The sequence below is a fragment of the Erpetoichthys calabaricus genome, chromosome 2 (assembly GCF_900747795.2).
Source record: "Erpetoichthys calabaricus chromosome 2, fErpCal1.3, whole genome shotgun sequence".
NCBI lineage: Eukaryota > Metazoa > Chordata > Cladistia > Polypteriformes > Polypteridae > Erpetoichthys > Erpetoichthys calabaricus.
The window spans coordinates 106674481-106690653 of record NC_041395.2 but is presented as its reverse complement, the minus strand read 5'-3'; the positions used below and the strand labels follow the sequence as shown (position 1 = coordinate 106690653).

At 40.2% G+C, this 16173-nt stretch overlaps 1 protein-coding gene across 1 annotated transcript in view; it reads left to right on the top strand.

Annotated features, from left to right (window-relative positions):
• Positions 1 to 16173, top strand: part of mybpc3 (myosin binding protein C3) — a 92438-nt gene that overhangs the window by 12010 nt on the left and 64255 nt on the right. Inside the window, exon 3 of the mRNA XM_051923198.1 lies at positions 15258 to 15329. Coding sequence (XP_051779158.1) covers positions 15258 to 15329 — 72 coding nt within the window. The remainder of the gene's footprint in view (positions 1 to 15257; positions 15330 to 16173) is intronic.

Sequence of the window (16173 nt, the reverse complement as noted above, 5' to 3'; positions counted from 1 at the left end):
TTCTCTTCTTTGCTACCTTCCACTCCTTTTCTGATATATTGATTAAGAGATCTTCTTCTCAATGTCCTCTTGGATCTTTGAAAGGTAGGGACTCTAATAAGATTTTATATAATGCGGAAATGATGTTTAATTCCTCGGCATTGAGCAGTATTTTTTCCAGCATTGTGGAGGGTGTGAGGTGGGGAAAATCGGGCAGTTTCTGTTTAACAAAATTTCTAATTTGAAGATAGTGAAAGAAATGTGTAGCTGGGAGGTTGAATTTTGAATGTAATTGTTCAAAAGATGCAAATATGTTGTCTATATAAAGATCTCTGAGCATTTTAATCCCAAAACTTTTCTAGGTATTAAAAACTGGATATGTTTGCGAGGGTTGAAAGAGGTGGTTTTCTTGCAGAGGTGCCACTGATAAAAGATTTTCCATCTTAAAATGCTTTCTAATTTGGTTCCATATTCTGAGTGAGTAAAGCACAATTGGGTTATTAGTATATTTGCGATAACTTGCATTTATTGGAGAGCAGAGCAGGGAATATAAAGAAGTACTATAGGATTTTACTTCTATTGCGGACCAAGCCTGTGTATGTTCATTTATTTGTGTCCAGGTTTTTATGGCTAGTATGTTTGCTGCCCAGTAATAAAACTGAAAATTAGGTAAAGCCATGCCACCTTCTGCCTGAGGTCTTTGTAGGGTCGCTCTTCGGATACGTGGGTGTTTTGAGTTCCAAATGAATGAGGTTATTGTTGAATCTAATTGCTTAAAAAATGATTTATTGATATATATATTGGAATGTTTTGAAATAAAAAAAGAAGTTTAGGAAGGATATTCTTCTTAACAATGTTAATTCTTCCGGCTAGAGTGAGATGAAGGGTTGACCATCTATCCAGGTCTTGCTTAATTTTTTCCATACAGACGACAAAATTTTGTTGATAAAGAGCTTTATGTTTACTTGTGATATTTACCCCTAGGTATTTAAACTGATCTGCTATGGTAAAAGGTAGGGTGTCCAATCTAATATTATATGCTTGTGAATTCACTGGAAAGAGTATACTTTTATTCAGATTAATTTTAAGACCAGATATCTTTTGAAATTCTGTGAGTGCTGTTAGAACTACAGGGACAGTGTTTTCTGGGTCTGATATATATAAAACCATATCATCTGCATATAGAGAAATTTTCTGTTCCAGTCCTTCTCTGACAATCCCCTTTATCTGATAAGAATTTCGGCAGTGAACCGCCAGTGGTTCAATAGCGATTGCAAACAGCAGTGGTGACAAGGGACGTCCTTGTCTGGTGCCACGTTCTAGTTTAAAGTAGTCTGAACAAATGTTATTAATACAAACTGAAGCTTCTGGATTGGTATACAGTAGTTTGATCCAGTGAGCCTGCCTTTTTAACTTGCTTGTTGATTATGTGGGCCTCCCTTGATGTGATGTTACCAGCACTGCACAAATCAGCACTGAACATCACACTGGCCATCACAGAGTTGTAGAAAATATGAAGGACATCACTTTCCACATGAAAGGCCTGCAGTCTGCTAAGGAAAAAGAGCCTACCCTTGTTATATAGTGCCTCAATTTTATGAGACCAGTCCAACTTGTCATTGATGTGGACCCCAAGCATTTGTAGGAGTCCACCACCTCTACGTCCACACGCTGAATATTTACTGGGCATTGAGGAACTTTGGCATGATGAAAGTCAACAACCAGTTGCTTGGTTTTGCTGATGTTGAGTTGCAGACAATTCTTTCTGCATCAATAAACAAAGTTCTCCATCTAACTCCTATACTCCTGCCCCTTATCAATACATCCCATAAGTGCAGAATCATCCAAGGTGTACAGAGTGAAGAGAAAAGGAGACAGGCCTGTTCCTTGTTGTGCTCCAGTGTTGCTCACATCAATATCAGAGACACAGTCCTCGAGTCACCCAGAGAGTGAAGTCTACCTGACAGATAGTCCATTACCCAGGATACCAAAGGCTCATCCACCCGCGTATCTCTGAGTTTACCCCTTAACAGGAATGACTGGATGGTACTGAACGCGCTGGAGGAATCAAAAAAACACAATTCTCACAGTGCTGCCAGCTTTGTCAAGGTATTTTGTATTTTACTTCATAGTACTTTTTTTATTTTTGTTATTTGTAGTGGCTTTTAAGTACTGGATCTCTTTAACTTGAACCCACTTCACAGGTCCCTTCAGCAGCAGGATCTTTCTTTCATTTTTGTGGAGCTCAATGGAGGGAAATCAGCCGAAATTCTGTAACTTCCTCCATGCATACACAAAGACTCACTTTGTGTGTGGAGAGTTTTTCTGCTTTTATGACTGTACATCACAGTCCTCCAGCACAGGGGGTGGTGATAAGGAAAGATAACTATGTGAAATATATGAAGAATCAGATTTACTGTATACAATACCAAAACACAGAGAAACATATGTCCATTTTCTTAACCAACTTAGTACAGTATGGGATCGTGAAGGGGTGTAGTGTACCCTGGCAGGATTGGATGCAATACAGGAATCAACCCTGGATGGAGTGCCAGTCCATTAAAGAGCACACACTCATACCGGGCAAATTTTAACATCACTAAGCGCTATACAATTCAGATTGTTTTAACGCACAAATTACCTTACTAACTTAATTTTCACCACACACTAAGCTAACATGTATGCTTACTTAAAAATCTGAATCCATTACATGAGGCACTCACTCACTCACTCACTGGGTCAATTTACAACCATTAGTCAACTTCACCTGCACAGCTTTGGGATGATGAAGGAAATCTGATTCTCCCGAGAAACCTCCATGGAAATGAGGAGAATGTGTAAACTCCACACAGACAGTGACGAGGTGAGGGTGTAAGGTGAGGACTTGGGAGCAGGGAGCCTGGAATTGGGGCTGTCTTTAGCGCATCTCTTCATCACTTACTAGTATTTATAAGATTGTCACAAATGCTTTGTGTTATGTCACAATAAGTGACTAATAGATGCACTTAAGGAAGCATTTAAAGCCACACTTTTGAGTGGAAGGTAGCAATGCACAGAATTCACTCGAGCTCCATATGCGCAAAGCATACAATTATTCAACTTAAAATTATATATCAAGGGCATCTCTTTCATTTAAAACTGTCCAAAATGTTTCCTGGGCAAGATCCAACCTGCAAACGCTGCAATGAAGTTCCAGCCTCACTAGGCCACATGTTTTGGGCCTGTACCAAATTAACACCATTCTGGACCAAAATCTTTAAATGGCTTTCAGACAGCCTTGGTGTCACAATCCCTCCTAATCCACTAACAGATGTGTTTGGTGCACTTCCAGATGGGCTTAAAGTGGAGAAGGACAAACAAACTGTAATTGTCTTCACTTCACTATTGGCACATAGACTTATCTTGCTCAACTAGAAGAATCCTAACTCACCTCTTTTAAGTCAGTGGATAACTGATGTTATATATTATCTAAAATTGGAAAAAATCAAATTCTCACTTAGAGGATCTGTGCAAAGCTTTTTTCAGAACCTGGCAGGATCTAATCAATAACATCTTAGAATAAGCATTTAAATTGAGGGAGTGGGTTCTCTCCCCTTTTTTTCTATTCTATCAATTTTTATTCATTTATGTATTTACATATTTTTACTATTATTAAAGTTTCTCTGCTGGCCTAGCTCTCTTTCTCATGGGTGGGGGTCGATTTGTTTCAAACCTGGTTTTGTTAAACTTGACTGGCATGTATCGAATGTTTTTTAATTTTAATAAAATAAAAAATAAAGCCACCTTCTAAAGTGCCATCATAAAGTTAGCTGTACTTGAGGAAGAAATGATGGACATAAATAAAACAATTCCTTTGGTGTGATGTTGATGTGAGTGACAACAAGTAATGAAGGTCAATACTCCAAAAATTAAAAAGCAACACTATTTACTTCTGCAGAGTGCAAATTTCCACAATTACATACTTTCCCATTATATTTCTTAATGTCAAATGTACCTTTCCAAGCATTTGTCCAGTAATTTAGTTACAAATCGGTCACACTGCACTGCCAGCTTCAGAAACTTCAAGTTTACTTTTCTGTCCTGCTCAAAAGTGCCCAGTCTTGTTTGTGTATACCTTGAAGAGGCCATGTGTTTGTCTGAAGCATACTGTGGCCTTAAGCTGATGAGAAAACATCTTGTCCTTAAGCAGCACTCATAAGTGAGGTGTCCAGTTCAGGTCGGGCATTCCCTATTTAAAGCCACTTTTGCATTTTTAGCATAGGTAGAGGGTCATTCCACATTGTAGACCACTGAGAGGAGTACAGCTGCTGTGTTGCCCAAGCCTCTTTTATTAAGTGCAATTTGACCGTGCTGCATTTGATCCTTATCTACAGTATGACTGCTCCCTTTCCTGTGTGGCATATGTCTAGGCCTGTGCTGAAGACATCTTGGATGTGTTCTACAGTGAAGAATTTCCTCAGATACTGTGGACAATTGGGACACTTTGCGAGTGTGTTAATTTTTGTGCTTATTTGGAAATTAATCAACTGTTATGCAAGGTGTAAGATGTATACCGATCAATCAGAACATTAAAATCACTGACAGGAGAAATGAATAACATTAATCATCTCATTATAATGGCACCTGTCAAGGGGTGAGGTATTTTAGAGAGCAATCAGTTCTTGAAGGTGATGTTTTGGAAACAGGAAAAATGGACACGCATAAGGATCTGAGTGACTTTGACAAGGGACAAACTGATGGGCAACAAACTCATGGTTGCCCAATTCTTATTGAGGTGCATGGGGAGTGAAAGCTAGTTCATCCAGTCCAGTCCCACAGAAGAACTACTGCAGTACAAATTGCTGAAAAACTTAATGCTGAAAAGAGTTGGAACACACAGTGCATCACAGATTTCTGCTTATGGGTCTGCGTAGCTGTAGATCGCTCAGAGTGCCCATGCTGACCCCTGTTCACCACCAAAAGTGACTACAATGGAGCTTGTGAGTATCAGAACTGGACTGGAAGGTGGGCTGGTCTGATGAGTCGTGTTTTCTTTTAAGATCATGTAGATGGTCAGGTGTGTTTACATTTCTTAGTTGGTGAAGAGATGGCAGCAGGATGCACAAGGGGAAGAAGTGGAGGCAGTTTGATGCTCTGGACAATATTCTGCTTGGAAACCTTGGGCCCTGGCATTCATGTACATGTTACTTTGATACACACCACCTACCTAAAGATTTTTGTAGATCACGTACACCCTTTCATGGCAACAGTATTCTCTTATAGAAGTGGCCTCTTTCCATAGGATAATGCGCCCTGCCACACTGTAAAAATTGTTCACGAATGGTTTGAGGAACATGACAAAGAGTTCAAGGTGTTGACTTGGCCTCCAAATTCTCCCGATCTCAATCCTATCGAGTATCTGTGGGTTGTGCTGGATAAACACGTCTGATCCGTGAAGGCCCCACTTCACAACTTACAGGACTTACAGGATCTGCTGCTAATGTCTTGGTGCCAGATACCACAGGACACCATCAGAGGTCTTGTTGAGTCCATGTTTTGATGGGTCAGAGCTATTTTGGCGGCACAAGGGTGACCTACACAATATTAGGCAGGTGGTTGAAAATGTGCATTTTAAAACTTTATATACTTTAAGAGTGCTGTACTCGTATTTTGAGAAAAAAAATAGTTGTGTGATCATGTTAAGGATCATGTTGGGCATTTATATTACTTATGGGTGGCAGGGTGGCACAATAGTTAGTTTTACTGCTTCAGAGTTTTGAACGTAGGTTAATTTTCTGACTGTATGACTTTTATGTCCATTTGGCATGTTCTTCCTGTGCTCATGAGAAATTCGACGCACAGTCCAAAAAATACAACCAGATGAACTGAAAATGATGAACTTAAACACTGTAGGTGTTAATGTGTGTGCCCTGAAGTAGACTACTATCTTGTCCTGAAATGGCTTTTGCTTCATATCTGGTATTGCAGGTAAAAGTCCAGTTGCCTACTAACACATACTGGAGAAAACTGCTATGCAAGATGGATGGATGGACAGATTGGTTTTCCTTTATTTTGACAAATAAAACAAATGTTTAAATTTACCAAGTTGATTGAATAATGTTGAGATAGAAAATTACAAACAATTTTAGGAAGCTGCTTCCCATGGACTATTTATAAGGTCTTCAGTGGCATTTTCTATACCTGGAAAGGTCCTTCTGGTGAATGGTAGCAAGAGAATGAGAGTGTGCCCTTCACTAGCATCTTGTGCATTGGGATTGCCCTGCTGAAAACAACTGTCCAATATTCAAGTTTCACTAGCATGTTTGGCATCAAACTGAACAATAATGATGCTGATGAAAGGAAAGTGTTTCTCAGGATGAGGTTTAGCTCTCGTCACCTTCTAATATTTTTATTTTATTAATTTTCATTGTAATCATTCCATACAAACAGATCAATTTATAACCCAACAAATTTGAAAACAAATCAAACCCCACCCCTGAGAAGGAGAGCTTAGCTAAAGGAAAATTTCTTTAAGCTTTTTAATAAGGCAACATTAAACAAAAGAAGGGGAGAAGTAAATATCTATATAAATAAGAGATGGAGAAGGGAGTTAAATGCAATAATAGTTAATTCTCTTATTCTAAAATAATATTGATTAAATCCTGCCAAGTTTTGAAAAAATTTTGTACAGATCCTCTAACTGAAAATTAGATTTTTTCCAATTTCAAATAATATAAAACATCGGTTTCCCACTGACTTATAAGAGGAGAATTAGGATTCTTCCAATTTAACAAAATAAGTCTGCGTGCCAAAAGTGTAGTGAATGCAATCACTGTTTGCTTGTCCTTCTCCACTTCAAGTCCATCTGGAAGGACACCAAACACAGCTGTTAATGGGTTAGGAGGGATTGTGATACTAAGGCTGTCTGAGAGGCACTTAAAAATTTTTGTCCAAAATGATGTTAGTTTGGTGCAGGCCCAGAACATGTGACCCAGTGAGGCAGGAGCTTAGTTGCAGCGCTCGCAGGTCGGATCCTGGCCTGGAAACATTTTGGACAGTTTTAAGCGAGACAGATGAGCTCGATATATAATTTTTAGTTGAATAATTCTATGCTTTGCGCATATAGAACTCGAGTGAATTCTCTGCTTTGCTACCTTCCACTCCTTTTCTGATATATTGATTAAGAGATCTTCTTCCCAATGTCCTCTTGGATCTTTGAAAGGTAGGGACTCTAATAAGATTTTATATATTGCGGAAATAGTGTTTGTTTCCTCGGAATTGAGCAGTATTTTTTCCAGCATTGTGGAGGGTGCAAGGTGGGGGAAATCGGGCAATTTCTGTTTAACAAAATTTCTAATTTGAAGATAGTAAAAGAAATGTGTAGCTGGGAGGTTGAATTTTGAACGTAATTGTTCAAAAGATGTAAATATGTTGTCTATATAAAGATCTCTGAGCATTTTAATCCCAAAACTTTTCCAGGTATTAAAAACTGGATATACTTGCGAAGGTTGAAAGAGGTGATTCTCTTGCAGAGGTGCCACTGATAAAAGATTTTCCATCTTAAAATGCTTCCTAATTTGGTTCCATATTCTGAGTGAGTAAAGCACAATTGGGTTATTAGTATATTTGCGATAACTTTCATTTATTGGAGAGCAGAGCAGGGAATATAAAGAAGTACTACAGGATTTTACTTCTATTGCAGACCAAGCCTGTGTATGTGCATTTATTTGTGTCCAGGTTTTTATGGCTTGTATGTTTGCTGCCCAGTAATAAAACTGAAAATTAGGTAAAGCCATGCCACCTTCTGCCTGAGGTCTCTGTAGGGTCGCTCTTCGGATACGTGGGTGTTTTGAGTTTCAAATGAATGAGGTTATTATTGAATCTAACTGTTTAAAAAACGATTTATTGATATATATTGAAATGTTTTGAAATAAAAAGAGAAGTTTAGGAAGGATATTCATCTTAACAATGTTAATTCTTCCGGCTAGAGTGAGATGAAGGGTTGACCATCTATGCAAGTCTTGCTTAATTTTTTCCATACAGACGCCAAAATTTTGTTGATAAAGAGCTTTATGTTTACTTGTGATATTTACCCCTAGGTATTTAAACTGATCTGCTATGGTAAAAGGTAGGGTTCTAATTTAATATTATATGCTTGTGAGTTCACTGGAAAGAGTATACTTTTATTCAGATTAATTCTAAGACCAGATATCTTTTGAAATTCTGTTAGTGCTGTTAAAACAGCAGGGACAGTGTTTTCTGGGTCCGATATATATAAAACCATATCATCTGCATGCTCTCGTCACCTTCTGTCTGTTAGTGAGATCTTTTAATGTGCACCCGCTGTTTCATTCACACATTAATTTCTGCTTTGTTCATTCCAAGTTCAATTCCACTTTGAGTTTTGGGTTCTTTTGATACGGTCTACAATTGGAATAAACAGGTTTAGAAAACAAATAGAGTCATGTTTTTGAGATCTGCACATTTTGTTTTCTCATCTTGGAGTTGGTGATTTAACACCATGAAGCAGATAATCCACACTTCAATGTGTGCTCCAGTGCTGGCTCTCTGCTTTGCACAGCTTCATTTGAGATCCTAAACAGTTCTGTCTGGCATTTAGTTTTCATGCCAGTGCTTACCCTGAATTTATAAGGCTGCCTTGGTGTATGTAGGGTGTCTGAGTGGCGCTTAGTGTAAAGAACAACCTTCAGAAGGGCAAACAAATAATCAGTTCAAGGTTTGCCTCTACTTCTGGTGCTTGCGAAAATCATCTCGGCATTGTTGGATTGTCTGGAAAATTCATCCTTAAACCCTTGACTGTTCAACATCTTATCTCAGCCAATTTGAGTCCACCTCCAGGCGCATCTTGTTTTTTCCACTGCCTTTTAGATAAGACAGACAAAGGGTTCTTCATAGTTAAGATGCAAATGATTGATAAAGAAGGACAATAGTTGACTCAAATTGCAGGATTCTTTCAGCAAGAGGCAAAATCCAATAAGAAAGCCCATAGGCCAGGCAAGCAATAAAAAGGTCAGCAGTTCTACTTACAGGAGACACCAAAAATGTTAAACACTGGCTGGAAGTCAGGTTTAAGAAGGTAGACAAACAGAAACCAAAATCATGACATAAAGCTAGGGTCGGGGATGCGAGCAAAAGGTCAAAATTCACAAACACAGAGTCATGAAAACAACCATCCTTTTTTCTGAACTCTCATATTTCATTACAGTCATGGATAATGAGACAAGGCAGAAGGCAGCCCTCATCTGAACATTGTACATCATGAGCCCTTGCTCATGCAAGGCTAATTGTGAGTCATTATTTGATGGAAGATATGTGGGAGGAAGCTGGACAACCTGAAAAAAGGTCACAGAAATACTAGAAATACAGAGAATGTGTAAATGCTATACCAGCAATGCCTGGGCTAGAAACTCAACAGAGGAGCTGCTAATCACTGTGCTACAAAACTACACACACACACAAAAACCAGGAAACCAGAACTGAAAAAATGAATGGACTTAAATTCTTGACAAAATGCACTAAGGCAGAATTTGCTTTAATAGGCCAATAAGTAATATAAACAGACACGTAGGCCAAGTTGGCAAAAGAGGTTAAAGGAGTACCAGGTATGATGAAAGTTGGGTAAATAGCAACATTTTGTTAAAAAAAAATATCCCTGTAGAATTAAATGTAAATGAAAATGTCATTTAAAGTATAAATCATGAAAAACAGTTGAATTAAATTCATTCCTCCACGGCTCATCTATGTCCTTACCAAGGCAACATTTACCACCAACTAGCGTGAACATACAACTGCCATTTTTTAAAGGGAAATCGAAGAGAAGAAAGAATAGCATCCCCTTTCTGCCTTTGCCTCTTTTTATGATAATCATTAATTGTTAATTGGCCCCTTGTGAGGGTCCGCGAGGGTGTGTAAGAAGTGGGTCTTGCGATAGCGTGATGCTCTGAAGGTTCCTGCCTTGTACCAGATGCCGTTGAGATATGGTCTCCTGCCACCCTGAATTGGATTAGCAGGTATTTTTAACATTTTGCAAGGATGACCCATTCCTCAGCTGATGTTCTTGATGCTGTCTCAGTCATTAGTTGTCTGTACTTGCTGACCACTGCCTATTGATTTTTTTTATCACTATGTACTTTAATAGTCTCCATGGGGCTGATAATAAGAACAACTGACCTTTCATGATTTTCCACTGATGCTCATCAAACACATTTTCTTTATAGATCTGCCACTTGGCAGCAGATGACAGACCAAGAGATCACACACCTTGGCCACATGAGAAATAGTCTGGCGTGTCATTTAATAATACCACAGTCTTCAGTCATGGAGGGTTAGGAAATGTAATTAAGCTAAGGAGGTGTCTTAGTTTCTCATACATGCTCCTGTCTGTGGATTCTGTACTGAAAACTTTCAAAGTTAACAATTCTGACTTTACCTTATGTGCACCTAAACACTTGAAAGCCTTGCAGGTTTGAAAGAGCTCTTCTTTTATTTTTAAGCCCCTTTATTGATACAAGCTCTCCATCCCAGTCTTCTTACACAGCACTGTCCAATGAGGTCCAGCGTCAATGCTGAGAGTATTCTGAACTGAGATGACGCGTCATACATGCCAAGAGCCAGGAGAGGGTGCCATTTACTTAAAACTACGTCCTCCAAGATTTACATTTTGAGAAGTAAGGCCAAAGATATTAAACCATTGTGCTTAGGATGTGGCATAAGCTTGAGGCTGAGGACCGAGCTGGAGGCTCATATCCTCAGCCAGGTCTTATCAAATGTTAGTCCTCAAGGTTCAATGTAAACAGACTGTCCATAAGTGACTGGTACTGAACTTCTGTCAGATGTGTTAGTGAATCACAGCTGGGTCACAGCAGAAAGTGCTGGGTGTAATGAGAACAAGTATATCTCGAACACTGCAACTCTGACTGGGTGCAATAGAAGGAGTCCACGGTTGGTGCCTGTCTTGCACCCAATGCACCTGGAACAGATTAACGGATCCTCATGGCTCTCTGTGAACTGACTGGGTTTGGATCATGTATGCTATGGATGGATACTCCCCTTTGGTTATGATTGTGCATACTGCTCAGCTTCAATTTATTGGGGGGGGGGGGGGGGTGTATTAAGTGGCCTTTTAGTATTTGTTGCACATTCCACTATCCGTTTTGCGCTTCACAGTCTGAAAACAATAAAATTAGCATTGGGCTGCAGCAGCAAATGAAGAGTAGCCAAAATATGGACCCACAGGAGACAGTCTGAGTATGGTGCCCTCCAAAAGAGACATAACATTCTCAGACCTATCTAATCCATTTCAGGGTTATGCAGTGGTTAGCACTGTTGCCTCATGGATCCAGTGCCCTGAGCTCATCTCCCATTCATTTTCCTATCCCTCTTACCCAGGGCAGGGTCACAGGGCACCTGAAGCCTCTGTGTGGAAATTGCCCATCCAGGATTTGACATGGTTGGCAAAAGAACAGCTGACAGAGATGACAGTTACTGGCCAGTCTGAGAGGATTCTCCTCTCACATCCCCAAAGACATGCACGTTAGATGATCTCGTGGAGGTCCACTGCATGTATGTGAGTGGAATCAGAGATGACTCAGTGCTGCCCACCTTATAACTCTGAATATGCAAATCTTTTCCAGGAAAAATGTCTTACAGTAAATACTGATGACTCACAGTGATAGAGATCTTGTAGTTGATGACAATCTTCTGTTCTTATTCTGCAGAATCTTTTTTTGGCTTTTTATAAGGCCGTACTGTGGTCATCCGATGCCTTGAGTCTTAAGATAGGCTTTAGAGATGTCTGCTAGACACGGTTTTAGTCCTAACTGTCTAGCAGACAGCAATCTTTGTCTATGTCCAGCCAAAAATCCTCATTTTTTACAGTTACATAAGGTGTTTCACAGGACCCAGTACATGGCCCACCATTGTGTCGTATTTAGCTTGTCTCTTGGGATGAGATTATTAGACAGCACAGATTGAGGTTACCTCTTTATGATGATGACACACAGCTTTATGCTCACAATAAGCCAACCTCGGCCTTTTCACTGGGCTCACTAATTGATCATAACAGTCACATTACTTCTTGGTTGTGTCACAGCTAACTTAATGGAGATAAGACCATGGTTCTAGGACTCCTACATTTTTAAATCTCTTGGTGACTTTAGTATTGATGTCAATGGGTGGATCATCTTTAATTCTTCAGAGGTTAGGAAGCTGGGTGTCTTTCGCAGGTCATGGTAAGAATGTTACTGAATTTGCTTTCTTTCTGCTGCAGAACATTTCCTGCTCAGACTTTCTCTCACTGACGGTGCTACTGAAACACTGATTAAGGCTTTTGTCACCTTTTGGCTTGATTATTATAATCTTCTACCTTTGGGGGTTTGAAACAAATGGATAAACAACATGTTTAAAACTGCACCCTGAAATGTAATTCACACAAAATCTTAGAAACATGTAACTGTGTAACTCATGTCCTAGCACTGGCTGCTAAATATCCATTTTCTCATAAGGTTATTTGTTTACATGTACGTTCTCTAGACATTGGCCCCATTTACTGTGTTGTTCTAACATAGTACAGAATTTTCTTCAAAATTTAATCAAATTAAGCATTGACTGCTTTCCGGGACTACTGTAGAATGTAGAGCTCATTATTAACGTGTGTTTGACAGTCTTCGATTTCGGAAATTCTATTTTTGTAATTTTAAACTGTCAAGCAAGCACAATATTATGCACTACGGTACACTTGACAGTTTATTGATTTAAAATTTTAAACATTATGTTTCATCAAATGAATAAAACATGTAGTGGTAGGACTCTATATACTGTACCTTCACAGTACCACAAACTTGATCCAAACGCAATGTATGCGTACTGCCATCTGTTTGTTTACAAAAAAGCACTGCCATAGAGATGTATCTCAGTTAGCTCTGCACTTTATTACACTGTGGGCCAGGCCAGCTGTTCTCACTAAAGACAGAAAGATGTGTGTTAGTTCATTGTGTTCTGGTCAGTAAATAATGCACTAGGCTCTTAATGGGCACCACCGCTATGAGCCCTCACGCAATGAACCCTCTGCATCTCAACTATTTGTACTGCTGCTTTTAAGTGGATTATTTTATCTTAAAGGATCAATTTTTATTCTTATCCATATTACTAAACGAGAATGGTAAACCGGATATGGACACAGGGACCTGCCCGTGGACGCAGGCGCCACACAAAGCCCCCCACCACCCCGCACCAGAGCAAAACGGGAAAGACTACGAACCGTCAGAGTAGGAAACAAAGTAAAACATCATAAAGAGGTTAAAGAACAGGAACAAACACATAGAGAGCAGGTTACAGAACAAAGCCCCCCTCTCCAGAGTAAAACGAGAGAGACTACGAACCGTCTGACATGCCGCAAGCAGGATAAAGCGAGGTCAGAAATAAAACACAGAGTAGGAAACAAAATAAAACTTTATAAAGGGATTAAAGAACGGGGACGAACACATGCAGAGCGGGTTACAGATGATGAAAACTGGAATACAACAGCTTCAAAAAAACCTAGGCACGAAACACATGCACACCGAGATACAGAATATAAACGCAGAAACAACGACAGTTAAACATCCACACCACACAGCGGAGGCGGACCCGGAAGGTGCAGGCGCCTACATCGTGCGTCGGAAGGCGCGGTAAAGTACAAAAGGCAAAGGCGCCTACACAACATGGTAAAAACCGACATAATACGGAAGGTACAGGCGTCGCCGCCATATTGTGAGTGGCACTAATGCGTGGTGAAGGCGCAGGAGGTGACCTAGTAAAACAAGAGGAGTCAACGCCCCGCCCCAGAGTGAAACGGGACACACTACGGAGTCCACAAAGGTTCATACATCAAACCCGAGATGGTACGGACACGCGTCTGAAACCGCGTCTCAAACTGCGTAGGCAAAGCAGGCACGGATTCAACACGACACAGCTCGAGTGACCGAGATACAAACACGCGCCTGCCTGGATATAATTAATGAATGCAGGCGCCTACAACGTGCGTCTGAAATGCCGCAGACCAGGCAGGCACTGCTCCAAAAAGAAAGAGCTCGACTAAACGAGATACTAAGTGAAACGGGAAACACTACAAAGTCCGCAGTGCTCCACAATGCACCGCATAATAGTTTGGAAAGAGCTTCGTAGTAACAGTGGGGAGACCCAGAGTGACACGGGCGAACGCTCCGTATTAAACATATGTCATCCTCACACGTCCAAACTATACGGCATAGGTGAATCACATTACAGTCATGCATTATTAACAGTACGATAAACATCACAGTATCGCAAACAAATGAAAATTATTACTCGAAAAAGGGAAAATGTATTCACCACGGACCAGGTGTCATTGAAACAAAAGCAGAATAAAGCAAGATCAGAAATGAAAGACAGAGTAGAAAGCAAAGTAAAACGTCATAAACAGGTTGAACGAGGGGGCCACACACATGGACAGCAGGTTACAGATAATGAAGACCGGAATTCAAAAGATTCAAAAACAGAAGCTTGACTAACCGAGATACAAACTAAAACGGGAAACACTACGTAGTCCACAATGCACCGCATAATAGTACAGACGGAGCTCCGTATTAACAGTGGGGGGCCCCAGAGTGACACGGGCGAACGCTCCGTATTAAACGTGCGTCATCCTCACACGTGTCTGCCCAGCGGGCACGGGTTCAGAACGCTAGGGGTAGGCGAGCGAAGCGAGCAGGCGGCGGAGCCCCCTTGTATGTCTCTATTTTTAATTTCAGTACAATGGCCCTCAATGCTATGAAAGGTTCTTATAAATACAATTAATTATTTTTTTTTATTCATAATTTGTCAATGATTGTGGTCATCTGCTTCAGGGTGCCCTGTGATCGATGAGTGGTCCTCAGTTCTCTGCTGTGTTCAAAGAATGGCTCCATACTTAAGTACTTCAAACATCCTTCAGTCCTTTGAGATCAAGGACTGTATGTATGTGAGAAAACATTTCATAAGAGGAGATAGTAATGAAAACTGACTGAAGTGAAATGTAGGAGAGTATATCTCAGTAAGAAGCAGATGGCCTACTTGTGAGTTGGCAGCACTGGCGTCTCACGGTGGCTTGGCCTTAAGTTTTAATCCTGGCCTTTCTACCTTTCTGTTTGCTGTACCCTCTCATCTCTGAGTTCTCTTCCACTGCTGTCTCTTCGAATGGGATTAAGTAAGTTAGAAAATGTACAGACTTTGCATAAGAGAATAAACAGCCTTGCCTTGATCCATCTCTTGTTTCTTCACAGAGAAAACAGAGAATGTTACCACCGTGCCCACTGAAGGTGAAGTTTCACAGCCAGAAGGCCATGAGGATGAAGGTATGTGGTGTGTTACTGTTGAAAATTCTACTTAGGGGGTTCTGGTCCAAGAAGACTGAAAAAAAATGACCACTGACCTTGAAAACATATCAGGACGTCATGGATGAACAAAGTCATATGAAGGCTATTTTTGCATGACCACTGTGACAAATTGGGGCCTTGCCTTTAGTTCCCACTTGGACAGCCACAGAAAAAACATGAAACAGGTCATTGTGGAGAAACCTTTAAAAGGAATTCTGTTCAGATTTGAGTAATAGAAAGGCGGTATATGAATAACATGTATTATTAGTAGTAGTAGTAGCAGTAGTACTAGTAGTAGTAGTAGTCGGACAGTTCTGGGTCCAATTGATTATCTGGATAATCAGCACAATTTATTTTATATGATGCCTTTCTATAGGGCCGTACAAGTGGACCACAGGCTGGTGGACCTTGTTGTGGGAGCTGACATCCTTGTTGTTTACAGTCCCAAGACTTTTGCAACCAGGCCAAAATGTTGCCATTTAAAATTGACTCCTTGAACCTGAATTAATTGCAAACTGCGTGCACTAAGCTGTTGTTTAGGGAACACGAAGAACTTGTTGTTAAAGTGTAGCTGAATTTTAATTATGGTTGATATGCCAGATTCTAAAACAGTAAGGCCACTTGGTTTAAATTTGGAAGTGGGAACAAGAGGACAGCTGTCCAACAGAGATGACAGCTGCTCCCATTGACAGAAGAGAAGCGAAGAAATGATTCTGAGTCACAACCTTCACCATGTGTGGGGAAAATCAAGTCTGAAGAGCTGGTCAGCTGATGAAAATTGCAAAGGATGTTTACGGAGTACCTGATATCACAAAGAGGGGAA